At 42.8% G+C, this 14985-nt stretch overlaps 1 protein-coding gene across 5 annotated transcripts in view; it reads right to left on the bottom strand.

The window, feature by feature from the left end:
- Nucleotides 1-14985, bottom strand: part of DPY19L4 (dpy-19 like 4) — a 132645-nt gene that overhangs the window by 81480 nt on the left and 36180 nt on the right. For all 5 annotated transcript variants that reach the window (XM_029591718.1, XM_029591717.1, XM_029591720.1 and 2 more), the window contains exons 5-7: nt 10315-10436; nt 4711-4856; nt 4121-4241 (exon numbers count right to left, since the gene is read on the bottom strand). In XM_029591718.1, the coding sequence (XP_029447578.1) occupies nt 4121-4241; nt 4711-4856; nt 10315-10436 (389 nt within the window). The remainder of the gene's footprint in view (nt 1-4120; nt 4242-4710; nt 4857-10314; nt 10437-14985) is intronic.

Raw genomic sequence — 14985 nt, 5'->3', positions numbered from 1 at the left:
CTTTTTTATGCTGGTACTTGACATTATTTAGTCCCAGAACCATTTTTTCCCTGACAGGAGCAAAGGGTCTGGATTAGGGGAGCAGAGTTGCTCTTTGCTGCTTTATTCTGTCTGCTCCTGTCTCAAACCTCCCCCTCCTGATCTCTGCAGGCTGTGGCCTGGTAAGGGAGGGCCTGGACAGAGCAGGAAGCAGAGGGCTCTTCTCTGCAGAGCTCTAGCCAATAGAATTAGGGCACCAGCCCCTGTAATTTTAATTATTAGCATTAGGTATTTTTTTCTCCTTTTAACCACTTTGTGTATTACTTTGGTAAAAAAATGCACAAATTTTGTCATGACAAAGTTTCCTGGACTTAAATCTGAGAAAAGCACAAGTGGCAAAGGGTAGGGAGACACCGGTAGGGAGGCAGGGGAGAGGAAAAAAAAGCAGCAGTGGTTCTCTCTCGCTCAACCTCCTTCTCCCACTGGGGCTCTTCTCTCTCGCTCAACCTCCTTCTCCCACTGGGGCTCTTCTCTCTCGCTCAACCTCCTTCTCCCACTGGGGTTCTTCCCATGCATGGTGGTGGCAGAGGAGGCAGCAGCAGGTTACAGTGCTGCTCTCTTACGCCTCCTGCTGGCGGGACGAGAAGATCACGCCACGACTGGGCCATGCAGCCAGTGGCAGGGTTCCCAAGGGAGGGGGGGCAAATACTGAGCAGTAGCTCCCATGTCCCCCGAGGGACAGCGCTGCATCTTAGCACCGGCACCTTTCTTTCCAGAATAAAATTAAAAAAAAAACATACTAAACTAGTCAGGAGGAGGAAAAGAGTTTTCACTGCTGTGGCAACCGTTTTTTTGCCCTCAGCCCCTTGCTGAGCCTATGAAGCAGGAATGCAAGGAACCCACGCAGATGTAAAGGCTCTGGGAGTGCTATGTGCCAAACCATGAAGTACAGAGAAAACATAAGAACATAAGAAATTGCCATGCTGGGTCAGACCAAGGGTCCATCAAGCCCAGCATCCTGTTTCCAACAGAGGCCAAAACCAGGCCACAAGAACCTGGCAATTACCCAAACACTAAGAAGAACCCATGCTACTGATGCAATTAATAGCAGTGGCTATTCCCTAAGTAAAATTGATTAATAGCCATTAATGGACTTCTCCTCCAAGAACTTATCCAAACCTTTTTTGAACCCAGCTACACTAACTGCACTAACCACATCCTCTGGCAACAAATTCCAGAGCTTTATTGTGCGTTGAGTGAAAAAGAATTTTCTCCGATTAGTCTTAAATGTGCTACTTGCTAACTTCATGGAATGCCCCCCTAGTCCTTCTATTCAAAAGTCTAATTTACTCCCCAGGCAACAGATTTTTATGCCACATGCCCCCCCCCCCCCCAGGGAACACTTCGGCTTAATCAAGCAAGGTGTCAACACCCTTTTCATAAAGTCAAATTTTCCATCGTTACACCTGGAAAATCCAAAAATCACAGCTACCCCAAGCCTCTTTTCCTTCACCTAACGGCCCAGGGTCCTGTCCTCCACGGCTCCTGGCTCCGGTTTGGAGAATTAAATTCTTGCCTCCATCATGTACTAATTGATCCATAGTATTTGAAGTGGTGGGTTTCACCGCCGTCAATCATTTGAAATATACAGTTGGCAGAAGCACATGGAGGGCAGGCTGATTAAATAACGCCGAATTCAAATAAGTGCCTTCCTTTAAAGAATTTTTTGAGTGCAATCATTCAACTTTGAAATCCTTAGTCCATCCGGATATGATAACTTCTGTGATGCTCTGTTGTTGATGATATCGGGAGGTTTAATCCATTTTTTTTTAAACAAAAGGAAAAATACACAAAAATATATATTTAAAAAATTATTTGGAATAAAATTAAGGGGAGTGGTTGGCGGTTCTTTAAGACCAATGATTAAAATACCTCACAAAATACCATATTGATCTAGTCAGAACAGGTATTGAGGTTCTGAGGTCTACTCACTCCTATATTAACATCTTTTGTCATTGGCTACCCATCCAATCACGCATCCTGTTCAAAACACTATCCCTCATCCACAAGAGCATTACTAATAATAACCTCCACTGGCTCTGTCCCCCTTTCCAGCCTCGCTCCTCCACAAGACCCACACGTCCTGCCCTTCAAGGAGCTCTCTGCACTCACTCTATTAACCCTACAAACTGGTCTCCACCATGAAGAGGGCCCTCTCCCTCGCTGGCCCGACCCTTTGGAACTCCCTTCCAACAGATCTGTGCACTGAAACATCCACCCCTAAATTTAAAAAGAAACTAAAAACTTGGCTTTTTCTCCAGGCCTATCAGTCCGCCAACCCCTCCACATGATCGTCAGCTGAAATGTTTTGTAATTTTGTTCTCTAATTACTACTGGTTACCTTCTTTTAATAAGTTGTTCTGTATTATGGCAATTGTTTCTTGTTTTCGCTGTTAACTATTGTTACCGTTCCATGTAAGGGCCTTTGCCTATCTGTTCTAAGTTAACTGTAAACAGATACGATGTGCAAATGGTTGTCGGTATATAAAAAACTCCAAATAAATAAATAAAATAAATAATTTTATATGAATTAGACATTAATATTCATGTGAAGTTTTCTTGATTGCAATGACTTTATCTGAATAGACCATTTCATATTAATCTACTTTAAAGGATGTTTATTTGGTTGCGTTTTATTTTATTTTTTACTGTTATAATTACCCTTTATATTTATAATTTTATTGTGTAAACCACTTTGATTTTATGGAGGAGATATATTAAGTCAATTAAACGAAACAGAAATATACTTTTACACGTATGCCCAAGCGTAAAAAAAAAAGTAAAGGGCAAACAGCTCCTTCCCCACTGCACCTTTATAGCTTGTGTTAATTATGCATAGCTCCCCCGTAGTGATTTCTCTCTCTGTATCTTGGAAGAATATCATAAGTTGTCAGTATTACACAAAAGTGGTAACTACGGAAGCCAATAGGATATTGGGGGTGAAGAAAGGCTTAAGCAGCATTCACTAAAACTAGAAGCTGATAAGCTGAAAAGCGACTGGAGGAGCTCATGCGCCATTTTATTTTCAGAAGTTACTCTTTACTTGCAAAGGAACTAAGGTCTTCCTCCTGGGGTCTCCTTTGAAAGCACAGTGCAATATAATGCACTGCAATGTAAAACATATTGAAAATAACTTCAGAGCAACCAACGTTAAATGGAGCACTGGGTTGACATTACAAAGGGAACTGCCCTCAAAAATTAAAAATAATCATGAAAAAAGAATGGCCAAGTTTGTATCTGGGGATAAGGTTCGAGGGACCCTGCCGTCAGGGATTTGCTATAGCCAAGCTCTCGTGCAGGACTGTGAGAAAGGCAGCAGGAGCTGTCAGCATGCACGCAAGCCATGGGGCTCTCCTTAGGCAATTAGGTTTGCCAGGTTGCAGCTGGAAATCTGTTTCTTCACTTGCTCAGCTAGGGAAAAGCAGCATTTGTATGTAACTAAACATTTATCAATGGCAACGGCCTTGGCAGTTTGCTGAAAGAAGGCGATGTGAGAAACATTGTGGGATGTGGCCTGTGAGAAAAGGACAAGATAAGATTAAATTGAAATGTATGCTATGCAGCAGGGTCACGTTCTAGTGAGTGATCAGCAAGAAATCCCCAAAGAAAAAAAGAAAGGAATAAGGGGGGAAAAAATGCAGATTATCGATTGGCTAGAAGTTAAGGGCATAGGCAAGTGCCTATAAAAAAGGAAGAGGGGTAGTTTCCAGTTACAAAAGCTACCAACTACGTATCTACGTTCTAATAAATCTACATTTTTATCTGAAGAAACTGGTCGAGGTCTATGAAGTGAAGGACACGGCGCATCCACACCGCCCTATACCTATGCCACGCAAACAGGGCACTTCCTCTAAACATTTCACATTGGAGACTGGTTTTAGCGGTTCTGGCTTTCATCCTCATCTCTAGATAGATGGACTCCGATTCAGCAAAGGCAGCAATCAAAGGAGATGGGAGCTTTCCTGTAATACACGTTCAAACCAGGCAGGCCTCTCAAGATGCCCACCCGCCCACCCGTTAGGAGACAGAGAAGTTATCTGCAACCGCTTTAAGCACTGTAAACATGGGAGTTAAATTTTACCTCTGCTGACGAGTTTATGTTTTTTAAATAGCCCGTGAGCGCCGCAACTTGACATGCAAAATATGGCAATGCCCAATTTTCTCTCAGAGGGATGGAATATTCCATTCTGGTGGTATCTGTCCTGAAAGAAAGCAGAGAAGATGATGACAGTGCCATAAAGCAGTTATCTCTGGAAGGCAGATTGCATGGCAAGACTATCCCTTTATCAGGCCCACCACAAGATGCTTTTTTTAAATTTAAGGGTGAGAGTGAGATGTGTTTGGACTTCATGCAAATAACTGTCACAGCTTACACAATGATTTACTTCTAGCCACATTTAGGAGGAAAATAAAGCTGAATGTCCCTTACACATCCAGTTTTACGTAAGACAGAAGCCATGATAAGGCAGTGTCAGAAGGGAAGACCATAGATATGGGAGGCCTTTTATTTTAGCACAAAATAAAGAAACCAGGAATGGAAATACCATGTCAAAAAATGAAAACAATGCTTCCTCACACTATGGCACAGTAACTAATATATTCAAACGTACAATTTTGCACCGGTCAAATTATACATCCAATGCAAAAAGTTATGGTTTAGCATTTTCTTACCTGTTAATTATAAACCATGCTACTGTCAGCATTCCTGCTAACCAGGTCCCACTCATGATCCAGCTGGTGACAAACAATGCCGTCACATAAATTCCTTGCAGTCCAAACACTATACCAATGTAGAAATACATCGGCTCAATAATATCCTGCAATTAAAACAAAAATGCACATACTGACAGCACTCAAAGGGACAGCAACAGAATGAATGTGGAGGTCAATATTCAAAGTCATTTAGCTGGATAAATTAGCCTATCTGGCGTGAGGGGCCAGTGTAAGGGTTATTAGGTGCCCTAGGTGAATCTTCAGGCTCATGCCCACTCTTACATACCTGCCTATCATAAGAACATAAGAAATTGCCATGCTGGGACAGACCAAGGGTCCATCAAGCCCAGCATCCTGTTTCCAACAGAGGCCAAAAACCAGGCCACAAGAACCTGGCAGCAGCTGGCAGAACCTGGCAGCAGCTCTGGCATAGCATCCACCTCTCATCCTCTGTGAAGCCCTACATTCCCCCCTCCCTGTCCCCAGCATCCCTTCTTTCTATCCCCCTGTCCAGCATCTCTCTTTTCTTCTCCCCACTCAAACATACTTTCTCTCTCCACTTCACTCCCTGCTGAGCACAGCAGCAACACCCCAATCTCTCTACTTCCTTTTGCAGTGCCCAGCATTCTCTGACTGCATCCACTACCTGACCAGAAACTTCTCTTCCTCTCTCTCCCCCCCCCACCCACCCAGCTTCCTCTGTCTCCACAGCCCCCACTGGTGAAAGAAGCTATTTTAGCCAAAAGATCTTCATTCAAAAATTGGAAGAAGGATCCAACAGAAGAAAATAGGATAATGCATAAGTATTGGCAAGTTAAATGTAAGACATTGATAAGACAGACTAAGAGAGAATTTGAAAAGAAGTTGGCCGTAGAGGCAAAAACTCACAGTAAAAACTTTTCTAAATATATCAGAAGCAGAAAGCCTGTGAGGGAGATGATTGAGGGGTTAAAGGGGCACTTAGAGAAGATAAGGCCATTGCGGAAAGATTAAATGATTTCTTTGCTTCGGTGTTTACTAACGAGTATGTTGGGGAGATAACCTTCTCCGGAGAAGGTTTTCATGGGTAATGATTCAGATGGACTGAACCAAATCACGGTGAACCTAGAAGACGTGGTACGCCTGATTGATAAACTGAAAAGTAGTAAATCACCTGGACCGGATGGTATACACCCAGGATTCTGAAGAAACTCAAAAATGAAATGTCAGACCTATTAGTAAAAATTTGTAACCTATCATTGAAATCATCCATTGTACCTGAAGACTGGAGGATAGCTAATGTAACCCCAATATTTAAAAAGGGCTCCAGGGGTGATCCGGGAAACTACAGACCGGTTAGCCTGACCTCAGTGCCTGGAAAAATAGTGGAAAGTGTTCTAAGCATCAAAATCACAGAACATATAGAAAGACATGGTTTAATGGAACAAAGTCAGTATGGCTTTACCCAAGGCAAATCTGCTTCACTTTTTTGAAGGCGTTAATAAACATGTGGATAAAGGTGAACCAATAGATGTAGTATACTTGGATTTTCAAAATGCGTTTGACAAAGTTCCTCATGAGAGGCTTCTAGGAAAAGTAACAAGTCATGGTATAGGTGGCGATGTCCTTTCATGGATTACAAACTGGCTAAAAGACAGGAACCAGAGAGTAGGATTAAATGGACAATTTTCTCCTCAGTGGAAGGGAGTGGGCAGTGGAGTGCCTCAGGGATCTGTATTGGGACCCTTACTTTTCAATATATTTATAAATGATCTGGAAAGAAATACGACGAGTGAGGTAGTCAAATTTGCAGATGACACAAAACTGTTCAGAGTAGTTAAATCACAAGCAGATTGTGATAAATTGCAGAAAGACCTTGTGAGACTGGAAAATTGGACATCGAAATGGCAGATGAAGTTTAATATGGATAAGTGCAAGGTGATGCATATAGGGAAAAATAACCCATGCTATAGTTACACAATGTTAGGTTCCATATTAAGTGCTACCACCCAAGAAAGAGATCTAGGTGTCATAGTGGATAACACACTGAAATCGTCGGTTCAGTGTGCTGCGGCAGTCAAAAAAGCAAACAGGATGTTGGGAATTATTAGGAAGGGAATGGTGAATAAAACGGAAAATGTCATAATGTCTCTGTATTGCTCCATGGTGAGCCCGTACCTTGAATACTGTTGTCTAAATATTAACTGTGTACAATTCTGGTCCCCGCATCTCAAAAAAGATATAATTGGGATAGAGAACGTACAGAGAAGGGCGACCAAAATGATAAAGGGGAATGGAACAGCTCCCCTATGAGGAAAGACTAAAGAGGTTAGGACTTTTCAGCTTGGAGAAGAGATGGCTGAGGGGGGATATGACAGAGGTGTTTAAAATCATGAGAGGTTTAGAACGGGTAGATGTGAATCGGTTATTTAGTCTTTCAGATAATAGAAAGATTAGGGGGCACTCCATGAAGTTAGCATGTGGCACATTTAAAACTAATCGGAGAAAGTTCTTCTTCACTCAACGCACAATTAAACTCTGGAATTTGTTGCCAGAGGACATGGTTAGTTCAGTTAGTATAGCTGTGTTTAAAAAAGGATTGGATAAGTTCTTGAAGAAGTCCATTACCTGCTATTAATTAAGTTGACTTAGAAAATAGCCACTGCTATTACTAGCAACAGTAGCATGGAATAGACTTAGTTTTTGGGTACTTGCCAGGTTCTTATGGCCTGGATTGGTCACTGTTGGAAACAGGATGCTGGGCTTGATGGACCCTGACCCAGAATGGCATATTCTTATGTTCTTATCTACCCAACATTGGTTCCCTTCTCGCTTGTGGTGCTGTGCTTTAAAAGTAGGTAGGTGGCACCTGGTGGCATATAAACTTTTAGCTGGATTAAAAAGAGGTATTCCAGGGAGTATGTTTAGGATGGGGGAGGAAAACCATGTGCATACATAGGGTTTACAAAATCTGAGTGCTTTTTGTCCCCCACCTGCCCACCCTAAGGCAGACCACAAATCTAAATAGAAAAATATGCATTTGCTTCGCACATACATACTTCAGGACAACTAGTTTCCAAAGAGAAACTTCCCAGGTAATTTCTTTTTTTTTAAGTAAATAAATAAATATCTGCAAGTGCTTGCAATAAAAGTACCCACGGCCTTTGCATGCAGTAAAAGTACCCATGGCCTTTGCAACTATTCGGGATATTTGAAAATTACTCTGCAAATTGGACACTAATCCATTTTTCAACCGGATATTAGCTCTGCTAAAGTCCCAAGCTTTGTACACACTTGAATAACTGAAGATATTTGGGTCACAGCATTTTTTTTTCTTATGCTACAAAAATATAATTTGGGCTGGCTTAGAGGATACAGTTAAAACTCTATGTACATTTATTCCCGTGTGCGATTTTTTGCACACGTCAGCCCTGTGTGTTCATTTCCAAATCCAATGAGAAAGACAGTGCACATGCACACACACACAAGTGCGTCAGTGTTTATACAGCAACCTGACCAGAGCACCATTCAATAGCATTAAAGACTAGAAGATAAAACAGTACAAAACAAATCAAGACTGTTAGACCAGGGCGAGGAACAGGGGGATCAAGAGATGAACAAGATTAGACTTTTAATTTGGAGCAGAAGACAGACAGGGAGGTAGTGTCTTGGATTCCGAGGTGGGGTTAATTGGTTCCAGAAAAAAGGTCTGGGCACCGAGAACGCTTGGAAATGGGAAGATATATCATTGGGTGGTGGGTGGGAGGGCTGGAGGGAGACAGGCAGCAGAATATGGGAATGAGAACAGATGCACTCACAGGTGAAAGTTAAAACATTGTGCATGACCCTATGTTTGACAGAAACCATCAATGGTACGGTATGCGCATAGTGGGACAGGAGGTAAGCAGCAGAGTTTTGGAGAAGTTGTAGCGGATGAAGGGCGAAGTCAGGGAGACCAGATGGTAGTGAGACACAGAAGTCCAGATGTGCAAAGAACAGCGCATGGCAGGACTCAAAGGTGAGAAAGACTCAGCTTTTGTGAATGCTGTGAAGCTGGTAGCAGAGGGAGGAGCAGATGCCCGCTGATATTCTGGCACAGGGAAAAGTCTGAGTCAAGAATCATGCCCAGATTCTTGGCAGTGTCCGAGAAAGAGAAGAGGGTGGAATCAACAGGGAAACACCCTTAGAGAGTAAACAATATGGGGATAGCAGAAAAGAAGAGAGATGTAACACTATGAAGTGGGATTCCATCCATAAGCAAAGAGCAGAAAACAAGAAGAGATGGAGTGGGAGGTACAGAGGAAGCAGGCCAAAGAAGATCTAGGAATTATCTGTGACCGAGAGGCAAAAAGCACCAGACCAAGAGGGGGGCTGATGAAATAAGCTATACATTAAAACCGTGCACTGAAATTCAATGCACAGGCTTTTTTGGGGGGGTTGTTTTTTTTTACCAAACACTAACAAATAATTCTCAATGAAACTCCTTACTACATCAGGAGTAAAGCTGTACACGCAAAAAATGCGTATAGATTCATGCGCTGATGTGCGCGCACAGCCTACTGACTGAAAACAAAGACCCAAGGGAGAAACCTTAGGAGAAACCCCAAGAGAGCAAAAATATTTATTCATCAGGACTCTAAAGGGCCAATGAGACAGATCAGAGGAAAAACAGATGTGGGCAGAGGCCCTGACCCTCACAGAACCAACATGGAGAGGAGGGGAGCTGATGGTCAAACGGTACTGAAGGCAGAAGAGTGATCAAGATCTAGATTAGAAAAGCTGAATGATGTGAAGAGGAAGCTACAGGGATATGGCCTGAAAAGTTAAGCAGAGTTTCAGTAGGGCTTGAGAAGGCAAAACTTGAGTCTACAGAGATAAAAGGATTACCCATTCCAGGCTTTCCAAAAGAAAGAGGTGTATGGAGATAGGCATATACCTCATGACAGAACAATACAATACAAAATCGATGTAGCATACACCTGTCCCAAGGACAACAGCAAAAATACAGCAAAACTTAGAAAGAATATTAAAAATAAATAACAAAAACAGCAAACACAACAGATACCCAAACCCAGCTGAAAGTTGAATGCAGAATTAACACTGAAAAGCCATCACAATTTGTAGCTGAATACTGCCTAAGAGGGTTTCTTCATATTGGGACAGACAACAGTGCAATTAAAGACATCAGAGAAAATAGGAAAAAAAAATGAAGAAGCCACTAGATCAGGGGTGGCCAATTCCAGTCCTTGACAGCCACAATAAATATGCACGAGAGAGATTTGTGTACAATGGAGGCAATGCATGCAGATCTTTCTCATGCATATTCATTGTGGATACCTTGAAAACCTGGCCTGTTTGTGACTCTCAAGGACCGGAGGCAGCCACCCCTGCACTAGATGAAGGGAAGAAGCGGCAGATGCTTTAAAGGGACAGAAGTGGGCAAAGGATCCAGGGGAAGGTAGCGAGTTTAGTGGCATGACAGAGGTGGAAAGGCAGATAGCAAGGAAGTAGGTTGGGGGAGGACAGGAAGGAGAAGGAGAGGTAGATATAGGTTGAGACATGCAACATTCTAGGAATATGTACCTCGCTACCGGACACCCGGTATAAAGCACTGGCCAGCAGTTCTGGGTACAGACTCATTTGTCGCACAGCATTTAGGGTTTTCATTGACAGCGTTTTGTTGTTATAAGTCAGCTCGAAAACACCTACGGACATTAAAAAAAAAAAATTCCTATCAGACAATGTTATTTTATTTTATTTTTATTGAAAAACATATTCAGATATGTCAAATAATTCAAAAGATAATCTAAATTACATCACGTGGCAAACCAACATACAAAAAGAAAACAAACCAACCAACGAAAGGAAAAAAAATATATAATCCACACATGATGCAAACTCTAGCTCACAACTGGGGGAGACGACAACCAAAGAAATGGAAAGGGGCTTACGTTCCTTCACTAAGCAGCAGAGGCCATATTGTGAGATTGTCAGAGCAGTGAGTGGATGGAACCTCCGTCTAGGAGTGGCCATAATGGTGCTGACCAGGGGGTTGGGCAGAGAAGCCTGAGAATATTCTGGAAAGAAGGGTTAGAAGCTAGGAGAGAAAGAGAAGTTCAGTCTCTCACCTCTCTGCAGGGGTTTGGGGAAGAGGTAAAGCCTGCCTTCTGTCCCCAGGATCCAATCGTGAGTATAGAGCGGTGCTTTGAATACTCTAAGTATCCAACCTCAGAGGGAAAACTTCTCATACACCTTGGGTTGGTCTTTCTCTGGAGGAAAGACGACCCTGAACACAACAGATCCTCACAGGAGAAGCAAGAAGCGAGGTATCAGGTGCCTGTGCAAAAGAAACCAGCGGTGTGGAAAGAAGAGAGGAGAAAAGGAGAGAACTGTCCATCCCATGCTCTGATCAAGGAGTCCAGAGAGGAGAAAAAGAGAGGCATGCTGGACACAGATTTAAATACTGGAAAAAGGGTCCCCTGGAATCACGGAGCCCAGAATCTCTCAAAAGGAGCCTAAACCACAGCAAAAGGAGTGATGGCATCTCTGTATTAGCAAGGGTTAGCAACCCCTCTACTGAAACCTGCTTTTGGATTTTCAATAATTAAAAACTCTACCAATTGCTGTTTTTCTGATGTGAAATGACCTAGTAAAGACTTATTTTGGTAACACAATAACTTGAGACAAGAGTCTCCTTGATTATAATAAGCCCTGAAGGTGATTCTTTCCCCGGTCAGAGGATCCATTCCAGGGTTTTGTGAAACTGAGTCAGGACTAAGTCGCTGTTCCCTCTTAGCTGTGCGCGTGGACACAGGTCATGAACCTTGCACACATGGCAAAACATTGCGCACACAAGAAATCCCGATATTATTTGCATTATACTGGTTCAAAGTGCACAAATTTGAACTTGGCTTATAAAAAGATGCACAAAAGAAAGTGTTTGTGCAGATAACTTTTCAAAAATTAGAAGGAACACTGGACTAAGCCCTGGTATGGAGTGTGCCCCCGGCTTAAAGTTGCTCCTGGAAAGAGGGCTACAGAAAGAAATAGGAAAATAATCTAAGATAGATAATAGCATTCATTATCCGGTTCAACAAAAGTAATTTAAACTAACAGCTCCCAAACTGCCTATACCTTTAGTATTTGTTGTAACTGAGTACATGCTTGGCTAGGGGCTCAGAAGAAAAGCCTGTAAATGTATCTTTGTGAAATTATTTTAATTGAGCTGGGTCAAAAAAAGAAATTTAGTCCCTTGATATTTTATAAACTTTAGAAAGAAATCTGCTTCTAAGGCGAGCGCAGAGTTCTTCTAACAGCCATGCACATCGCGGACCTAGCAAGAGAAGCAGCAGGAGCACATGTCGCAGTCACCACCACGTCTCCCTGTCTGTGCAAGCCCCACAAGCATATTCGGAACATGCTGAGAAAGACAGAAAGAGAAAGAGAGAGAGAGAGAGAGAGAGAGAGAGACCAAGCCAGGCCAATCCGGCCAGCCCAGCAAGCTCAGTCAGCTCATCAAGAGAAAAAGCCAGAGAGAGCGCCAGCCAAATGAAAAGGCACTGCCTATCTGTGGTGTGGTCTGTGTCACCAGACTCTTGTGGTGTGGAAGTGTGGGGTGTCTAACTCTGTATTTGCAGGATATGGTGTGAGGGTGTGGGTGTTTGTCTGTCTTGGTGTGGGATCCTGTCTGTGCATTTGTTCCTTTAAGGAACTTGGGGAAACAAACCAGAGCTGCTGGTTGGCAGTGTGGTGGCCTGGCAACTGGTTCAAGAGCTGATTGGTTGATGAAAGACTGACAGAACAATAGAGGGGCAATTCAAGCGCAACAAAAGGAAAACCCAACAGATAGTAAACCAATGGTATTTAAAAGTAAGTACAGTAATATCAGAGTGAAACAAAATATATATATATATAAAAATCATTAATATGGTGTTGAACATTAACAATTAAAACTATTTATTGCACTAACAGAGTAGACATTCATAAATAGACCATATAATAAACACGTGTATGTAAATAAAAAATTTCAGAAATTAATAATAAATACAAGGTGCTGAAAAACACTACGTGGCCACATTTTGGCATCTACACTTCCATTGGGGGTATCAGAGTCTATGCCCCATATAGACAACAGGTTGGTTCCTCAGTGTCCACACACTCTTAAGCAAGGGCTGTAAACATCTCTTCTAAAGGGACCGATAATACAGTTATCTGGCTTCTTAAAAAAAAACACCACATCTTATTGAGCCATTTTGCTTTTATGGAGTTTGCAAAGCAGAAAGATGACTGCAATCAAATGTCAACTTTAGCAAACACATATACACACAAATATATATATAACCTGACTTTGGGGAAAGACCAACCAATTGTATAGATGAAAGTGGGTCAGAGGCTCAAAGTTTGCTCATCCTTACTCTAGTGGAGACAGGAAGCAGACTCTGGGGATGGGGAAGAAGAAGCAGGGCAGCCACAGTTTATGGCTCAGCTTCCAGCAGCTGGAGAGAGAGCTGAAAGAGGATGTGGTAGCGGCAGCGGTGTCCTTTCCCACTCCTGCCAGTAACACAGGAAGGAGGGAGAGGATGGCCCAGGCAGCCTGCCACAGAGTACCTCAGGCTGCAAGGGGAGAGCTCAGCAGCGGCAGGGGGGGCAGCTCCTTACTCCCTCACTACCACAGCAATTATGTCAACTGAGCCCCCTCCCAAGTTACCAGCCTTAAAACTGGGGGAAAGGAGAAGGCAGCACGGGAGAAGATACAGTTATGCTCATAAGTTTACATACCCCCTGTCAGAATTTGTAAGATGTATAGCATTTTAAGAAAACATGTTTTAGGAGTGGAGGAGTAGCCTAGTGGTTAGAGCAGTGGGCTATGAAGTCCCACTGTTGCTCCTTGTGACCATGGGCAAGTCACTTTACCCTCCACTGCCTCAGGTACAATCCTAGATTGTTTCCCCCTCTGGGGGGATAGGGAAATACCTACAGTACCTGAATGTAATCCACTTTGAAGTGCTGAATAAAGTGGAATATAAAAAAAAAATGTTAATGTTTCAAATTAAACAAACCATAGAAATCAGATCCTGTTCAAAGGTATTGTCACCTTTTGCATCAATGACGACTTGATTCCCTTTATTTTCTCATGTGGTAAAACTGCCCGTTCCTCTAAGCAAAAATCTTCCAGATACTTTGGTTGTCTAGCATGGTTCAGTTCTCCCCAAAGTGGCTCAATGATGTTGAGGTCAGGAGACTGTGATGCCCACTCCAGAACCCTCACTTTCTTCTGCCGCAGCCACTGAAGGGTAGACTGGCCTTATATTTTAGAACATACTCATGTTAGAAAGTCCAAGTGGCCCCATGCGCAGCTTCCTGCTTGATGAATGCAAATTCTCTTCCAATATTTTTTGAGAAGATGCATTCATTCTGCCATCAATTTTGATTGAATTCCCTGGCTGCTCACACCCCCTGGAAAACAGAGCTGCACCTCCATGCTTGACGTGAGGGATGGTGTTCTCTTCATAGGTCTTGTTGACTCCTCTCCAAACATAGGCCTTGATTCATCATTCTGCGATAAATATAGCAAGAATAGTACCCGCAATAAAAAAGAGTTAGGGTAATTTTCCTGGTACTGCTTCACATAGCTATTTTATCGCAACGTTCGTTAACTTTATCGCATCCGCAATATTTTCACATCGCAGGCTGAGAGTTAACTATTTATATGGAACAAATCTACTCTTCTTTCACCTTTCATCCCCCAAATCACATTAAATCTTCACTAATGGTAACTGTGCTGTTCGTGCGTACGACTGTGCATGCTAAACTGCCCCTACAACCCAACTCACCCCACAAACCTTACCCCTCGTTACTAGTGCCCCCTCTTACAGTGGCATAAATAGTTCAAGAATCAGTGGGCCTCCACAGAGGATCTCTCTCTCCCCCCCCCCCCCCCCCCCCCCCCCCCCCCCCCCCGAAACAGGATTTGCGATAAATCCTGTTTTAGCCATAACACACAACTATTGCAGGCATTACGCCAAGAAAAAAGGTGCAGTTATTTCTGGCGTTAAATCCCGCGATGGCGTGCATTACATTATCACATGCAACATTAAACAGCCCTCATTTCCATTTACTCCTCCCAAACTCCTCCCACTTGAATATATTTTTAAAATTTGCATATACGATTTGCTGAATGACCCCCCCACAGTGTTTATGATTGTGACCATAAAGTTCAATTTTGGTCTCATCACGCCAATTATTTTGTTTAGA

The sequence above is a fragment of the Rhinatrema bivittatum genome, chromosome 2, assembly GCF_901001135.1.
Source record: "Rhinatrema bivittatum chromosome 2, aRhiBiv1.1, whole genome shotgun sequence".
Taxonomy (NCBI): Eukaryota; Metazoa; Chordata; class Amphibia; order Gymnophiona; family Rhinatrematidae; genus Rhinatrema; species Rhinatrema bivittatum.
Note: the sequence above shows the minus strand (reverse complement) of the source record. Positions and strands in the feature narration are given on the sequence as shown.